This window comes from Bufo bufo, chromosome 5 (genome assembly GCF_905171765.1).
Source record: "Bufo bufo chromosome 5, aBufBuf1.1, whole genome shotgun sequence".
Lineage (NCBI taxonomy): Eukaryota > Metazoa > Chordata > Amphibia > Anura > Bufonidae > Bufo > Bufo bufo.
The window spans coordinates 75494796-75510543 of record NC_053393.1 but is presented as its reverse complement, the minus strand read 5'-3'; the positions used below and the strand labels follow the sequence as shown (position 1 = coordinate 75510543).

Sequence of the window (15748 nt, the reverse complement as noted above, 5' to 3'; positions counted from 1 at the left end):
GATATCAGCTTAGCAAAATTATTTTTGGGGAACATTATGTCTACACTATTAGTGTCAGGGACACTGTATCCTGGGCGCAGTTATTTTTTTAGGACACTGTGTGCCAATAATTATTGAAGGGGAACTATCTGTATGTAACTAGTATATGGAGCACAGCGGGCACAATATTAGAGGGGTGTTGATTAGGTGGGAGGATCATGGAAAACTAGGAAACTAAGATGTCTGTCAAACCCTGCAGAGAGAAGAGATGACTGAAAGAAATCATCATGGCGGTCTGGTCTGAAAGGAGAAGATGAGGACAGAGAACATCTACGGTACATCAAAGACGACGTCACTGGATGTAACCGGTATGTGGACCTGTATTAGGCTACCTTCACATCTAAGTTATGGATTCTGGCAGAGAACAGCCTGCTGGAATGCTCCAGCACTGCTGAATGCAGACAGAATGTCCGCCGCCCACATTGACTATAATGGGGTCTGGCAGAGATCCGGCCACAATCTGGCAAAAATGCAGAGAATCAGCGGGACACAAACCGCTGCATGCCTGAGTTTGTGTCCAGCCAATTCCTTGCATTCTCTGCCGGATCAGGTGGCCGGATCGTAGTGCCGCAGGTGTGAAAGTAGCCTTACCCTGTATGTTCTGTATTGCTATAAGTAATGTTAGGACGGAATAGGTTAGGTTGAGAACTTGGCTTGGAGGGGAGGGGGCCCAGGCACATTCTTTGCACAGGGGTCCTCTGCTGTTTTTAGCACAGAGCACTGTCGGCCATATTGTGCCCCATAGGACTGGTTTCTGTCAGGTAGTGACCTGCTCCCCGGTTCCCCTAGGCTATGCGTTTTTGTAAATTAATCAATCCACGATAAAACACATGGCAACATTTGTTTGCTAAAGAATGGAAACTGAGTATATTCAATATTTTTTTTTTTTTTTTTTAAGTATTCCAAACCAGTTTACCCTGCAGGTTTCTTACAAAAATGTATTCACGGTAATGTTTTTGCAATAAAACCTGCGCTTTTGTGCTGTATTACAATTGACGCCTTTATTCCTTTTAATCCTAACTTTTATGTTTCAGGTCTGAATGAGGCATTGTTCCAACAACACGCAAACCAGGGTCACACCGCTGTTAGACGATAATGGTCTAGTTCTACCGTATAGCAGAAAACCTGAAATCTAAAAACAGCAAAATGTCTCAATTCATTTAAAGGGGTTCTCCCACTATAGAAAGTGAAGGAATACTACTAGGATATGCCATATCTTAGTAATTTGTGGCGGTCCAACTGTCAGGACCAGGGGCATACACAGGTCTCACAGGGCGACATAGTAAAATTGTGTGTGCCCCACCAAGTTTCCTAGCACATGGCAATGGGTCACACCAATTGCAACTCCCCAGATTTCTGACAAATTTTTTTTTTTTGGAAGAAATGTGAATATAATAAAAAAAAAAATTATATAAAAGAAAAGTCCGCAGCCATATTTCTAAATGTATTCACACCAGACAACTGGCATAAATACATGGATAAATCTCCCCCATGCAGATCTAGGTCTACTGCTTCTCTCACACAGTGTATTATGAAAGTGTCTGCCTGAAGCCACCACTAGGGGGAGCTCAGTACATAGGAATGTATACAGCTATTACTAAAGGCAATGGCAGATGTACAATTTCTTTACACTGAACTTCCCTCAGTGGGAGCTGCATAAAAATAGAGGGTTTACATGTTGGGAACAGAAAGAGGAGTTCACTGCTGGGCCTCACAGCAGTCAGGTGGTCTGTATCTATGGAAGGTGGGCCAGAATAAAGGAGTAGTAGCGCTGTGCCTCCTTCCTAGTGTCTCCCTGCACAGCAACACTCCATTGTAGTCAATCAGGGGGATCCGGCTATGCCAGATACAGTATGCTCCGGTAATCTCTTCCTCTGCCAGAACAGACCGCAGTGCGTGTCGCATACTGAACCTACCCCAAGTTTTTCATGTGTGTTATTTTTTTTTCCCCATTTTCAGCTAGCGTACATTTATCACCTATCTTGTGCATAGCTAAGTGCTGACTATGGTGAAACCCTTTTAATGGCGGAATATATTTCATGAAAGCTGATAAAACACAAACATATACGGTATTACAATAAAGATTCATAACACAAGCCAGCATACGTCTTATACAATACTGCACGGTGCACCGAGAACACCGCTGCTTGTGGCTTGCGTTGGTTTTGTCACCTAAACTTGAGCTCAGTCTAAATTAGCTGTCAGGGGAGTAAGTGCTGCCTGTCTTCTGTGAATGCTCAAATGATTTAGAAACACTCGTCACCCCCAAAGGGTTCTTATTGTCATCCTTTCTTTATCGTCTGTTTTTATTTCTAACGTGCTTTCTTCACAATACGTGCCCGTCTGAAGCCTCGACAATACATTTTACAGTTTCACACTTTTGTACTGGTAACAATAGGCAGAGCAGTTACCTGATTTGCCCTTTTTAATTACTATACTTTTATTTTTTACGTGCTATTTACCCGGAACAAATGTTTGCTTTAATGTTAGACATTCAGCGCCTAAAAATAAAATACTACGCCCTCAAATGATTCATTACACGTTCACATTTTAAGGCCTCTGTGTCAGTTGAGGAACTGGGTAGGAAGCCTGCAGAGTCTCCGCGTGGTCCCAGCCAGGAGAGCTGGGGCGCCACAAGGCTGAGTAAAGCCTGATTTTGGGGGGCCCGGTGACGGCTGGATAAGAGGGGTGTCTCGTGGTCAGAGTTAGGAGGACTGTTGGACCGTATCCCCCAAGGTATATCATGGTGACAGTCAGGAGGACTGATGGACCGAGACCCCAATCTGTCATGTTGGTCACAGCCAGGAGGCTGCTGGACCGTATGGCTATGTGAAGCGACCTATAGTGAGATAGGCAAGAAGGGTATTAGTGAGAGCCTAGACGGGCAAGGTTTGTTTATTTTTGTGGTGTGACACTGGAACTGTGTTCACCGTGCCAAGTGATGCCAAACTTGGAAGTTTGATGTGCTGTGTGACACATAAAGCACCGTTTGAGCTTAAAAAACCTGTTTGATAAAAAGTCTGTCATTACCACCCCAAGCAGAGAGAGTGATCCTTACAATATACAAGCTATCTGCAAGAAGCCCCCGCAAAGTCCCACTGTTGAAAAAAAGACATGTGCGGAAGAGGTTACAATTTGCCAAAGAGCACATTGACGGCCTAAAGAGGCATTTTGTGGACTGATGAAAGTAAGATTGTTCTTTTTGGGTCTAGTGGCCGGAGACCGTTTGTCAGACGACCCCCAAACACTGAATTCAAGCCGCAGTACACTGAAGACAGTGAAGCATGGTGGCGCAAGCATCATGATATGGGGATGTTTCTCATACTACGGTGTTGGGCCTATTTATCGCATACCAGGGATCAAGGATCAGTGTGAATACATCAGAATACTTGAAGAGGTCATGCTGTCTTATGCTGAAGAGGAAATGCCCTTGAAATGCGTGTTCCAACAAGACAACGACCCCAAACACACCAGTAAACGTGCAACATCTTGGTTCCAGACCAACAAGATTGACGTTATGGAGTGGTCAGCCTAATCCCTGGATCTTAATCCAATAGAAAACTTGTGGGGTGACATAAAAAAATGCAGTTTCTGAGGCAAAACCAAGAAATAGAGAAGAACTGTGAAATGTAGTCCAATCATCCTGGGCTGGAATACCTGTTCACAGGGGCCAGAAGTTGGTTGACTCCATGTAACACAGATGTACAGCAGTTCTCAGAAACAGCGGTTATACAACTAAATATTAGTTAGTGATTCAAAGCAATGCAAAATCTTCAACCATTTTTCAGTTTATATAGTGAATGTTTGAGTTTGTAAAGAAGAATACAAACACTGCTATTTTTTTGAACAGTCTAATATTCACTTTTCTTCAATTTTTTTAGAGGAACAACACAAATTTGATATATTTTTCTTCATGTTTTGATTTGGAATAGAATGTGTAGTGTTCCCAATGCATTTGTGTGTATGGAAATAAAAGCTATTAGAAGGATTTGAGCTTTATTCACTTTTTTAAACACACTGGTATTATTTTGAACACAACTGTGTATATATATATATATATATATATATATATATATATATATATATATATATATATATATACACATACACACACACACACACACACACACACAAAAAAATAACGCATCAAGAAGGAAACTTTCTATGTGTGTATGCAATGATGATATATGTAAGTGATTACAACATTAGACTGAAAGGATACATTTATCGGGGAAAACTGTACAATGGAAAGGAGGATCTAGGAACCTTTTGGGCTTGTTTAGCTTGGATGTAGGCTGAGATACGGTTGGGCATGGAGGCATACAGGTTCTGTATGGTATCCTGCGGTACATCTGTAGATCCTACACACTCATACTTTGCTAAAGCTGGCGTCTCAGCTGGTCCCATAAATGCTCAATCAGCGATGAGTCTCGTGACCGGGCAGGTCATGGAAGTGGCGCAATCTGGGGGAGACATTCCTGAGAAACCCAGCAAGCGCCTTGTCTTCAATCCGTTGTATTCTTTATCACATCATCTCAATAATCTCAATCTGAGATTATTGAGACGATACGATAAAATATAAAGAATACAACTGACTGAAGACTAGAGGGCTTGCTCAGTGCCGACTGACTCAGCACACGATTCCTTGGAAACCCTTGATTATCCTGCTGAAAATGTCAGCTGGTAGCCCTGCCATGACATTGACTTCTATCTGGTAGCGTTATTTTTTTGTCAACGTGTGTATAGAAATTTATGATGCAGTTATCATGTAGATTCAGGACCTGACGGACACCTCCCTTCAGGGGTTTTTCCAGTAACAATTTGTACTGTACCTTCGTCTGGGGTTCCAACGCTGCCTCCCAGTCCCAGTATTGCCAGATTTTTCCTCCGTGGTTGGATCATCATAGCCGACTCCTTTCCACGTTCCCAGTGTGGGATTTTTACGGCTTCTAGTGACACGTTCTGCAGTTTGTCGTCTTGTAGGGCTTTATACATGTACTTGATTGCATTCTGGAGGTTATCGGAACCACTGATTCTGTTTCCAATGGTGTCAACAAAGAGAGCTAGCCTTTCATAGGATCTGTTCTGAGCGCTGCCATAAACGGCACGGTTAATAATGGATTTAGCGATATCTTTATAGCCAGCAACCTCTGCCTTTCTCTGTTCTAATTTCCGGGGACTGATATTTTGTTGACTGCTGAGCTCTACACATATTAAGAGAACACAGAGCATAAGCATACTTGTCCGTACAGAAGGCTTCATTTTACTTCTTTTTAGAAGGAGTTCCTGTGGGATAAAGAAGGAAAGCAGAATTTGCTAAATTAGTCTCTAATACATACATAATGCTAAAAATCTGCAATAGATACTAAGATCCCCAAGGTGGGGGGGGGGGGGGGGGGTTGTTTAAGCTTTAAATTAACATTATGGTATAAAATAGCACGTTTGCACCTAACGCCTCTTTAAAAACAAACGTTCTGCTTTAGAGTAATGAAGCCATGAGATGTCAATCACTGGCTGCAATGTGCTGTACTGGCTGCAATGTGCTGCAACATCGCTCGACCAGTGGCTCTTCTGGATGAGGTCTACATACTTGCCTCACCAGTAGGCTAAGATACAAAAATATTCCAGTAGAAGACAGTACTGTGCTCTAGTTATTCCAGCCAAGTGTGAGCCATGTTCTATTCCACGTGACGTTTTGGCTTATTTTTATAGTCCTTTTCCCAGCCAAACCATATGCCACTCTGTATGGAGGGGCCAATCATTATACAGGATTTAAAGGGTTTTTCCAAGATTTATTTTTTAACTGATGACCTCTCTTCTGGAGAGGTCATCAGCATCTGATCAGTGGGGGCCTGACCCTGGGACCCCCACAAATCAGCTGTTTGTGAAGGCACCGGGGCTCACAGTAGCTCACCAGGCACAGCGCCATACATTGTACAGAAGTTTTGCCTGGTATCACAACTCAGTCCCATTCACTTAAATGGCGCTGAGCTGCGCCTAGGCCATGCGACTGATGAGCGTGACGTCACATGGCCTAGGCAAAGCTGTGAGAAGGCCGCCCCACTACTGTGAGCACCGGTGCCTTCTCAAATACCTGATCGGTGGGGGTCCTGGGTGTCAGAACCCCACCAATCAGATACTGATAAACAATCCAGGTCATCAGTTAAAAAAATCCTGGAAAATCCTTTTAAAGCCCAATTACATTTACATATAAGCTATATGCACAATTGCCTGTCAGTGTGGAGGGGCTAATCAATGGCTTCATTGCATGTCCTGAACATACTGAACGTTGCAGCATGTTGGTGATGTAAACAGGGACAGGCAGGGCACCATGGACTGAACAACTGCTGTAACAGAATCTTTAAAGGGGTTGTTCATCTTTAGAGGCCTTTCTGCCAGATCCGCATGCTTAACTGCTCTCCGCCAATGAGTTCCGACTCCTTAGGTCCCCTGCTGCTGCCGCACCCTGGTCTCCGTGAGTCAACAGCTGGCTTCAGCGTGTCACGTGGACGCTTCAGTGACATGTCCCCTATACATATGTCACGTCACTGGGTCACGTAACCCAAATGGGGGGCACATCACCTCTGCAGCCAGCCATTGGTATTGGACACACCATCACAACACCAGTTATGATGTGTGCTACCTACGTTTACATCTGCACTAGTCATTTTACTTATTGCATCCGGGACTTCGCTGATATGAATGAAGCCGAGCGGACCCCTTTGACTATAATGGGTTACCTTCAGGTGTCTGCTTTTATTGCGGGACTTTTTTGGCGGAATCTTCAACAGAGGCCCCAACACTGAGTCTCCTATGCAGATGTGAACAAGCCCTAACATTGCTCTGACAACGTGGAGTAAAAAATGGGGACACAGTGAACCGATCAGGGTGCCAAAACTTCTTACGCAGTGGCGTGTAAGAATTGGCATCTCCAGATCTAACAACTTTGGGCCACATTTATTAAGACCGACATTTTAGACGCCGGTCTTAATAAAGCCCCATAGCTGGTGGAGGATCAGCCAAAGTTATGAAGAGGCGCCCAGCTCTCCATAACTTTGGCGCATCCGGCGCCAGTTCTAATTGTAAGACAGCTTCCTAACTGGCTTACATTTAGACCTTTTTCTACGCCTGAAACAGAAGTAAAAAAATGGTAAATGAGATGGGCCGGCCGTCCGTCCCGTTCCCCGCCATCTGCTACTGAAATAAGCCTAAGGAAGGAAGCATATAATACTGTGCTGCTCTCCATCGTATGCCACATCACGGAATTATTTTTCTCCAGAAGCATTGCTTTTAGGCAGAGTACTCAATATGGTGACCTTTGAAGGCACCATACATGGGCACACATAAGGCTCATGGCTCTGTCTTATGGAGCTGCAGGGACTCCAAGGCTCCAAGTACATGGACTAAAATAAAATAATCACAAAACACTATTATACCTAACAGTGCCAAAGGATATATTACATACGTCGTCCATAGTGTTGGAACAATTCCTGACTCGAAGCTTCATGATTAAAAAAATAGAGGGAAGTGCTGCCGGTAAATGGCAACATCACGTCAAGATGTCTGAACCACAGAAGTCTGACAAGGTCACTCATGCTACACATACAGGCCTCCAGGCTGTCAGGCTAGGACTAAGGCTACTTTCACACTTGCATTGTGTTATTTTCGGTATTGAGATCCGGCAGAGGATTCCATTTTTTTGACCAAACACAAAACCACTGCAAGCTGCGTTTTTTTGTACGGTCTTAAAAACGAAACAAAACAGATCTGCCACTGAAAACAATAAAGGTCAATGGTGACGTATCCGTTTTTTTAGGAGACTAAAAAAACAGATCCGCCACCCATTGACTTTCAATGTATTTAGTGCCGGATTCGGGTTTTTTTCTGTTTTGATTTCACACAACCGCATCCTAACGGAACGTATGCATCCTGATGTGCTAAATCAAAACGGATCCTCAATAGCGAAATTACAAACGCAAGCGTGAAAGTAGCCTAGACAGCAAGTGGGAAATAACACAGCGGCAGAACCTACCGGAAAATAAACCCAACATTTTTCTGTTTCTCCTCTCGGGAAGAATTTCTAACGTTACTGAGAAATAACTTTATTCAAAAGTAAATACAAGTTTGTGGCTGAAGTTCGTTCTTGACATCTCGGCTGCATTTGAAGAGAAGATTCTATGTTACAAAGACGTTTCTCTGTGCACAGATCTAATAGAAGACGGTATGTATCTGTATACTCAGCAACAACATCTCATGAGAGCCGACTATCATTAGCGCTTGCAACCTGCAACTTCCAATTCCGGATGCCACCGTATTTTCTACACTTACCGATTGCCAAATGTGGAAAAACAAGCCATCGGATTTCTTGTAGGGTTTGATTTCAAAAATGCTAAAATGCTGGCTATATGAATGTATGAATGACAAAATAGGGTTTTTATTTCAATCTTTTCATCAAGTGTATTTTTCGCATTTGACATATTCTTTCTTTATGCAGGAATGTTTCTTGTGCTTTTTTTTTTTTCAATTTCGCCAATCTATTCATTCGAGCAAATTCGCACGTCAGTGTTTGATCAATGATTTCCTACAGTGATTCTGGTCCAAACCAGATGCGGGTCAATAACACAGAACAGTCCACCTCATCTCTGTGGAGGCTCCACTCCTGGTTCTGGCTTACAAACAGACCAAACACTGACCACGTTCACACAGTCAGTATCTGATCAGTATTTTTATCAGTATTTGGCTACATGCACACCAACGTATTTTGTTTCCGCGTCCGTGCCGTTTTTATTTGCGAATAGGATGCGGACTCATTCATTTCTAAGGAGCTGATAAAAAATGCGGATAGTCAACCGTTTGATTTCCGTGTCCGTGGTTCCATTCCGCCCAAAAAAAATATAGAGCATGTCCTATTCTTGTCCGTTTTGCAGACAAGGATAGGCCTATACAATGGATCCGCAAAAAAAAAACAGATGCCATACGGACGTCATCCGTTTTTTTGGCGGACCGTAAAACACATACGGTCATGTGCATGTAGCCTTTGTGAGCAAAAACCAGTGGATCTGAAACCCAGAATCTTTCCATAGGGCTACATGCACACAAACGTTGTCTGTTTCCATGTCCATTCTGGTTTTTTGGCGGATAGGATGCGAACCCATTCATTTCAATGAGTCTGCAAAAAATGCGGACAGTACACCGTGTGTTGTCCGAAACAGTATGTCCGTTCCATAGCCCTGCAAAAAAAAAATACAGAACATGTCCTATTCTTGTCCATTTTAGGCATTGTTACAATGGATCCGCCCCCCAAAAAAAGCGGATGGCATACAGATGTCAAAACACATACGGTGGTGTGCATGTGGCCTTATACTTTTTTCCTGTAGATTAAACAGGTTTCGGCTTACCAGTACTTATGCAAAATACTGACAGTGGGAAAGTGGCCTAAGGACTAGTTCACACAAGTGCTTTGGTCAGCGAGTTCCATCAGTGATTGTGAGACCAGACAAGAAGTGGAGGCTTCACAGGCATGAGGCATCATGGAAAGATTTGCACCTGTTCTGTGTTTCTGACCAGTATCTTTTTTGGCCGCAATCATCGGGTTGAGATGCAATACCACAAACAAACTTGTGGCACTGTTTTTGGAATAAAGTAGCCCTCTTTTTCTAAGCCTTTATATCCCCTTTAAAGGGGTTCTGTCACAAAGCATACTCTGCATTTTTCAAACCAGCTCCTGGATCTGAATACCTTTGCAATTGCATGTAATTAAAAATGCAGTTTAGCCAGTGAGCTACTCAATAAAATATACCTGTATAGCGCCACCTGCTGGTTTCTTTTGTCCATCTCACTGAGCTGGTTGAATGCGATCAGTTTAAATCTTCAATTGCCACCAGTCCTGTGTTCTGTTACAAACAGTGGCAGTTAGAGAGCTGCAGCAGAAAGGACACGTCCCCTGAGCTGCCGGGCTGAATATAATCTAGCAGAGCAATTGGAGCAGTGAATGCGGAGATCTCTGGAGCCATGTGCGGCAAGGTATTGTCATGTATGCAATGAAATGCCCCCAATGTCTAATAAGTTTGTGTCCCACCTCTGGGACCCGCTCCTATCCTTAGAATGGAGCCTGCAAAGTGCAGCCCCACAGAAGTGAATGTAGCGGTGGCCATGCTTGCACCACACGCTTCCCATTCATTTCAAAGGGACTTCCGAAAATAGCCAAGCTCATTGCTCGGCTATTTTTGGCGCTCCCATAGGAGTGAATGGAGGGTGGCTGCGCATGCTTGGGGCACACTCCGCCACTTTACGGGCTCCATTCTAAGGGTAGGTGCGGGCCCCAGAAGTGGGACAACCCCTTTTAGCTAAGACCTGAGAAAGACATTCTACCTGGCATCCCTATATCCCAAGCTTTAGCAGCAAGCCAGCATATCCCTTGCAAGTCTCAAAGACTAGGATAAAGCTGGCCATACATGTCAGACAGTATCCAGGGGATAGCCAAAGGGTCCAGCGCCATAAATGTTAAAAACTGAATTTTATTTCCTTAGTTAAAATCCACACAATGTCGCTTCCTGTTGACGCGTTTCGAGCCTACGTTAAGGTTCAGTTTATTTGCATTGGCCTAGTGGACATCCTGCTGTGAGGGATGTTATACACTCATTGGTGTACACATTAATGAATTTCATTCTGAAGTATTTACGTCTAGTCGTGGTACTCCGGGATCGCACACACATTTCCCATATTTACAGGTCGAGCATCTGCCGTCTACTTCCAAAATCAGGAAACCGATTCTTTGTAAATAAATGCAGTGGGAAGATAATCTGCTGATCCGCACATATTCTCCCAGTTAGATATTAATCAGACTAAGTGAGAGAAAACAACTGAACCAGATAGACAAACTGTAACAGGAGGGTAACGCTTATTTGAAGTATTTAATCATTGAATACAAAACAGCTGCTACATCAGCAAGGGACTGGCAAATCGAAAAAGCAAACAGTCCAGGCATTTTCCTTTGGTATACAGCACGGTACAAAAGTTTTAGACAAGTGTGGAAAAAAATGCTGCAAGGTAAGAATGCTATCAAAAGTGGAAGTGTTACCCGTTCATGTTTAATCAATGAATATAAATATAATATAATGCAAAGTGAATGAACAAAAGAGAAATCTAAATCCAATCAATATTTGATGTGACCACCCTTTGTCTTCAAAACACCACCAGTTCTTCTACGTTTTTGAAGGAACTCGGCAGGAAGGTTGTTCCAAACATCTCGGAGAACGTACCACAGATCTTCTGTGGATGTAGGCTTGCTGAAAATCCTTCTGTCTCTTCATGTAATCCCAGACAGACTCTCGATGATGGCGAGATCAGGGCTCTCAGGAGGCCAAATCTTTACTTCTAGGACTCCTTGTTCTTTTTTACGATAGTTCTTAATGACATTGGCTGTATGTTTGGGGTTGTTGTCCTGCTGCAGAATAAATTTGGAACCAAATCAGAAGTCTCCCTGATGGTATTGCATGATGGATAAGTATCTGTCTGTATTTCTTAGCATTGGGGACATTAATCCTGACCAAATCCCCAACTCCTTTTGATATGCAGCCCCAAACTTGCAATGAACCGCCACTAATGTGAAAGAAATTAAGTGCTAAGTGTGACAAACAGCTACACTGCTGTGAAAAAGTATTTGCCCCCTTACAGATTTCTTTTGTTTTTGCACATTTGTCACACTTAAATGTTTGAAATGATCAAACAAATTTAAATATCGGACAAAAGTAACAAAAACGTTTCTAAATGATTATTTAACTGATTAAGGAAAAAAGCAATCCAAAACCAAACTGGCCCTATGCAAAAAATAAATAAATTGCCACCCCCATGAATTAACTATGATTAACCACAGTTTTTGAAAAGCGGAGTTCAATTTCACTAGCCACACTCAAGCCCGATTACTGCCAGACCTGTAGAATCAAGGAATCATTTAAATAGGACCTGACTACATGAAGTAGGCTAAAAGACCTCAAAAAAGCAACATATCATGAACAGTTAAGAAAGAAAGTGACATCAATCAGTCTGGAAAAGGTTACAAAGCCATTTCTAAGGCATTGGGACTCTAGTGAACCTCAATGAGAGCTATTATACACAAATGGAGAAAGCATGGAACGGTGGTGAACCTTCCCAGCAGTGGCCGAAATACAAACGTTAGAGCACATTGATGTCTCATCCAGGGGGTCATAAAAGAACCCAGAACATCTAAAGCACTGCACTTGTCTCAGTTAAGGTCCGTGTTCATGATTCAACAATAAAAAAGCCCATGGTATTCATGGGAGAGTTCGAAGGCAAAAACCACTGCCAAAAAGAACACAAAGGCCCGTTTTAAGCGTTTACTAAAATATATCTTGATAACCCCCAAGCTTTTTGGGAAAATATTCTGTGGACGAGACGAGACAAAAGTGGGACTTTTGGAACAAAGGTACATACACCATAGGTAGGACCGTACGACGTCCAGTTAAAAAGACACATGTATGACCTGTGACATTAAACGGTCTTCCACAACCTCAGGTTTGTAGCAGAGTTTGGCTGTTTCTCACCTAGTTTTAAGCCTCCTGCACAGATGTTTCTGTTTTAGTCAATGACTGATTCTCAACCTAAATATGGAAGTGAAGATCATTAACACCTGTTTGGTGTAATTGGTTAATCATACACCTGACTATAATCCCCAAAAATCTGAGACTTTGTGCAAGCGTACCCAGAAAATTGATGCAGTTTTAAATGCAAAGTGTGGCCACAGAAAATATTAATATGATATACATTTCTCTTTTGTTCATTAACATTTTGTTAATTGATAAAAATAAACAGTTTGAAAGCATTCTTACTTTGCAGCATTTTTCAACACTAGCCTAAAACTTTTGACCAGTACTGCATATATACACAACACAATTCATTACATGATGCTATACTGCGAAGTTCCTAAAAATTAAATAAACATATGCTAAAGACTGCAAATAAACAGGAGACTTTTCTTTGGGAGGGTGGGGGCAAATCCTACTGGGCAGACCTGAAAAGGGGAGCCCAGCGGGGCAGATGAGGCCATAGGGTGAAGGAGCCAGCGCTGGGAAGCAGGTAAGTATACCTTCATTCACAGGTCTGCCCAAGAGGAGGGGGGGTTGCCAAACCCCCACCGCAAAAGGTACACAATCCCTTTAACACTTTCTACCCAGGGTGATTTATGTATTTTTCCATTCACATAGGTGTATGGGGGCATTCTTTGAAGGACAAATTGTGCTTTCTAAAGGCACTATTAACTCTCGCATAAAATGTAGTGGGAGTTTGGAAAAAAATCCAAATAGATTGGAAATGGGGAAAAAATGCAATTCCACCACAGTTTTTATTTTTTTTTCGAATCACCGTATTGTGACCTCATAACTTTTTTATTTTTCATGTTTATGCAGCTCTGTTGGGGCTCATTTTTTGTGGGGTGATCTATTTATTGATACCATGTTGGGGTGTGTATGAGCTTTTGATCACTTTATTCAATATTTTTGGAAGTGAAGCAACCAAAAAACTATGAATTCGCCATTTTGATTTTCTCTTAAATTAAAGGGGTTATCAGAGTCTAAAAAATGCCCCCCCCCCCCCCCATAAGCCTGGATTACTCACACTGAATCTACTTACTTGGCTCCCCGCACCGTCGCAGTCGCTTCTCCCCGTGCGCGGATAAAAACATCTGGTGTCGGGGGGAGCAGCCAATGGCAAGTGGTGACGGGGACGAGCCTCCCTAGCGTCATCCGCGAAGCTAGGGAAGCTCGTCCCAGTCACCGCCTGCCATTGGCTGCCCCCCCGGACATCAGATGTTTTCATCTGTACACGGGGAGAAGCAGCTGCGGCGGTGTGGGCACCAGTGATTCAGTGTGAGGGGCCCAGGGGACATTTTTTAGTCTCGGATAACCCCTTTAAATCGCTCGCCATATCAGATAAATATTTTTATATTTTAATACTATAGGTGTTTTTGGACGTGACAATGCCTATGATGTTTATTTTTCATTGTTTACTTTTAATTTTAGAGAAAAGAGTGTGATTAGAATTTTTATATATTTTTAAAAACTTGTTTTCACACTTTTTATAAGTTTCCCTAGGGACCTTGAGCATGTGATCATTAGATTGCTTCTAGCAAAGACTCCAATGCATTAGCATAGAAGTCTATGAGAATTACACTATTTTTCCTATGGAGCCGTGCCTTTAAAGGGGTATTCCCATCACAATGATCACTGTTAAATCTGTTAATGATTTGACAGTGATCATTTTTGTAAATACATTTTATTACCCAATTTCCACCCTTTTTGAGAAAATAAGTCCACCCTTACCCGATTGTTGTCTTTCGTCTCCCCTGGTTACGGCCACCTCTCGCCTGTCGATTCCTGTGGCTGTGCTTGTGCAGAAGACTGAAGATTTTCTCCCGACCAGGCCGCGCAATGTCCTGAACGCGCACGCCACCGCGCATGCGCCATGATGACTTCTTCCTGGCCAGTATAGTACAGAGCCACGAACGCGCACGCCGGCTCTGTACTATACAGGCCAGGAATAAGTCACCATGGCGCATGCGCGGTGGCGTGTGCGTTCAGGACATTGCGCGGCCCGGCCGGGAGAAAATCTTCAGTCTTCTGCGCAAGCGCAGCCTGGCAGGTAGAAGACGTCAATCAAGCCCAGCCGAATGCAGGAAGTGAACGTCGCGCTCGCCGCAGGCAAGTATGAAAACTGCTGATGGGAATACCCCTTTAAGTTGGTCTTCAATCCTTCATTCATTTCAGACCACCTGGTATTTAGTGTACAATGCTAATACAGGGCCACACTTTCCAGAGAGGGCCAAAAAGCATCCACACCATGTTAGACTATGATCATAGTGTCAAACGTTTAAGAAAGAACCCAACATGGGTCAAGATGTTTTGATGTTGATGTTGCTGAAGTAATGAAGATTATTGCATACACCCAGATGGATGCGGTCCCTCTATACTTTACTAAGTAAACCCTTGTGGGATTCCGGACCAGTGTGGGTTGCATCTTTATTTCTTCCTTGAAGAAGTCATGCGATTGTTGATTGTGCCGTGGACTACAGTTCTTGTCTCACAATGTCAAATGGTGTCTGCAAGACACCATACTTCCTCTTAATGGAGCTGGTGCCTCCACAGCGTTATATTGTCAAAGTGCTAAACAAAGCCTGCATGGTTCCATACTGGAGCCATATAATACCAAATGGTGCATAGAGAGTGTCATACATTTTCCATATAAGATGTATAAAAGTCAGCTGCCTATAGTGCCAAGGGACCAACATACTTTGCTAATATAGAACCAAAATTTCATGGAGAGCAAATAGCGTCCACACAGTTTGGTATTGTGTTAACAGAACTAAGGCTACTTTCACACTAGCGTTAATATCTTTCAGTATCGAGATTCATCATAGGGTCTCAATACCGGAAAAAAAAACGCTTCCGTTTTGTGCCCATTTATTGTCAATGGGGACAAAACATAACTGAACAGAACGGAATGCTCCAAAATGCATTCCGTTCGTTTTTTTTTTTTTGCATACTCATACCGGAAAGCATTGCTTTCCATCATGGAATGCGGAGCAAAACTGATCCGTCATGACACACAATGCAAGTCAACGGGGATGGATCCGTTTTCTCTGACACTATCCGACACAATAGAAAACGGATCCGTCCCCCATTGACTTTCAATGGAG

The 15748-nt window shown here is 43.0% G+C and overlaps 1 protein-coding gene across 1 annotated transcript in view; it reads right to left on the bottom strand.

The window, feature by feature from the left end:
* The window catches only part of CPQ (carboxypeptidase Q), a 537382-nt gene that overhangs the window by 467225 nt on the left and 54409 nt on the right, over window positions 1-15748 (bottom strand). The window contains exon 2 of the mRNA XM_040432637.1: window positions 4872-5325. Coding sequence (XP_040288571.1) covers window positions 4872-5301 — 430 coding nt within the window. The 5' untranslated portion in view covers window positions 5302-5325. The remainder of the gene's footprint in view (window positions 1-4871; window positions 5326-15748) is intronic.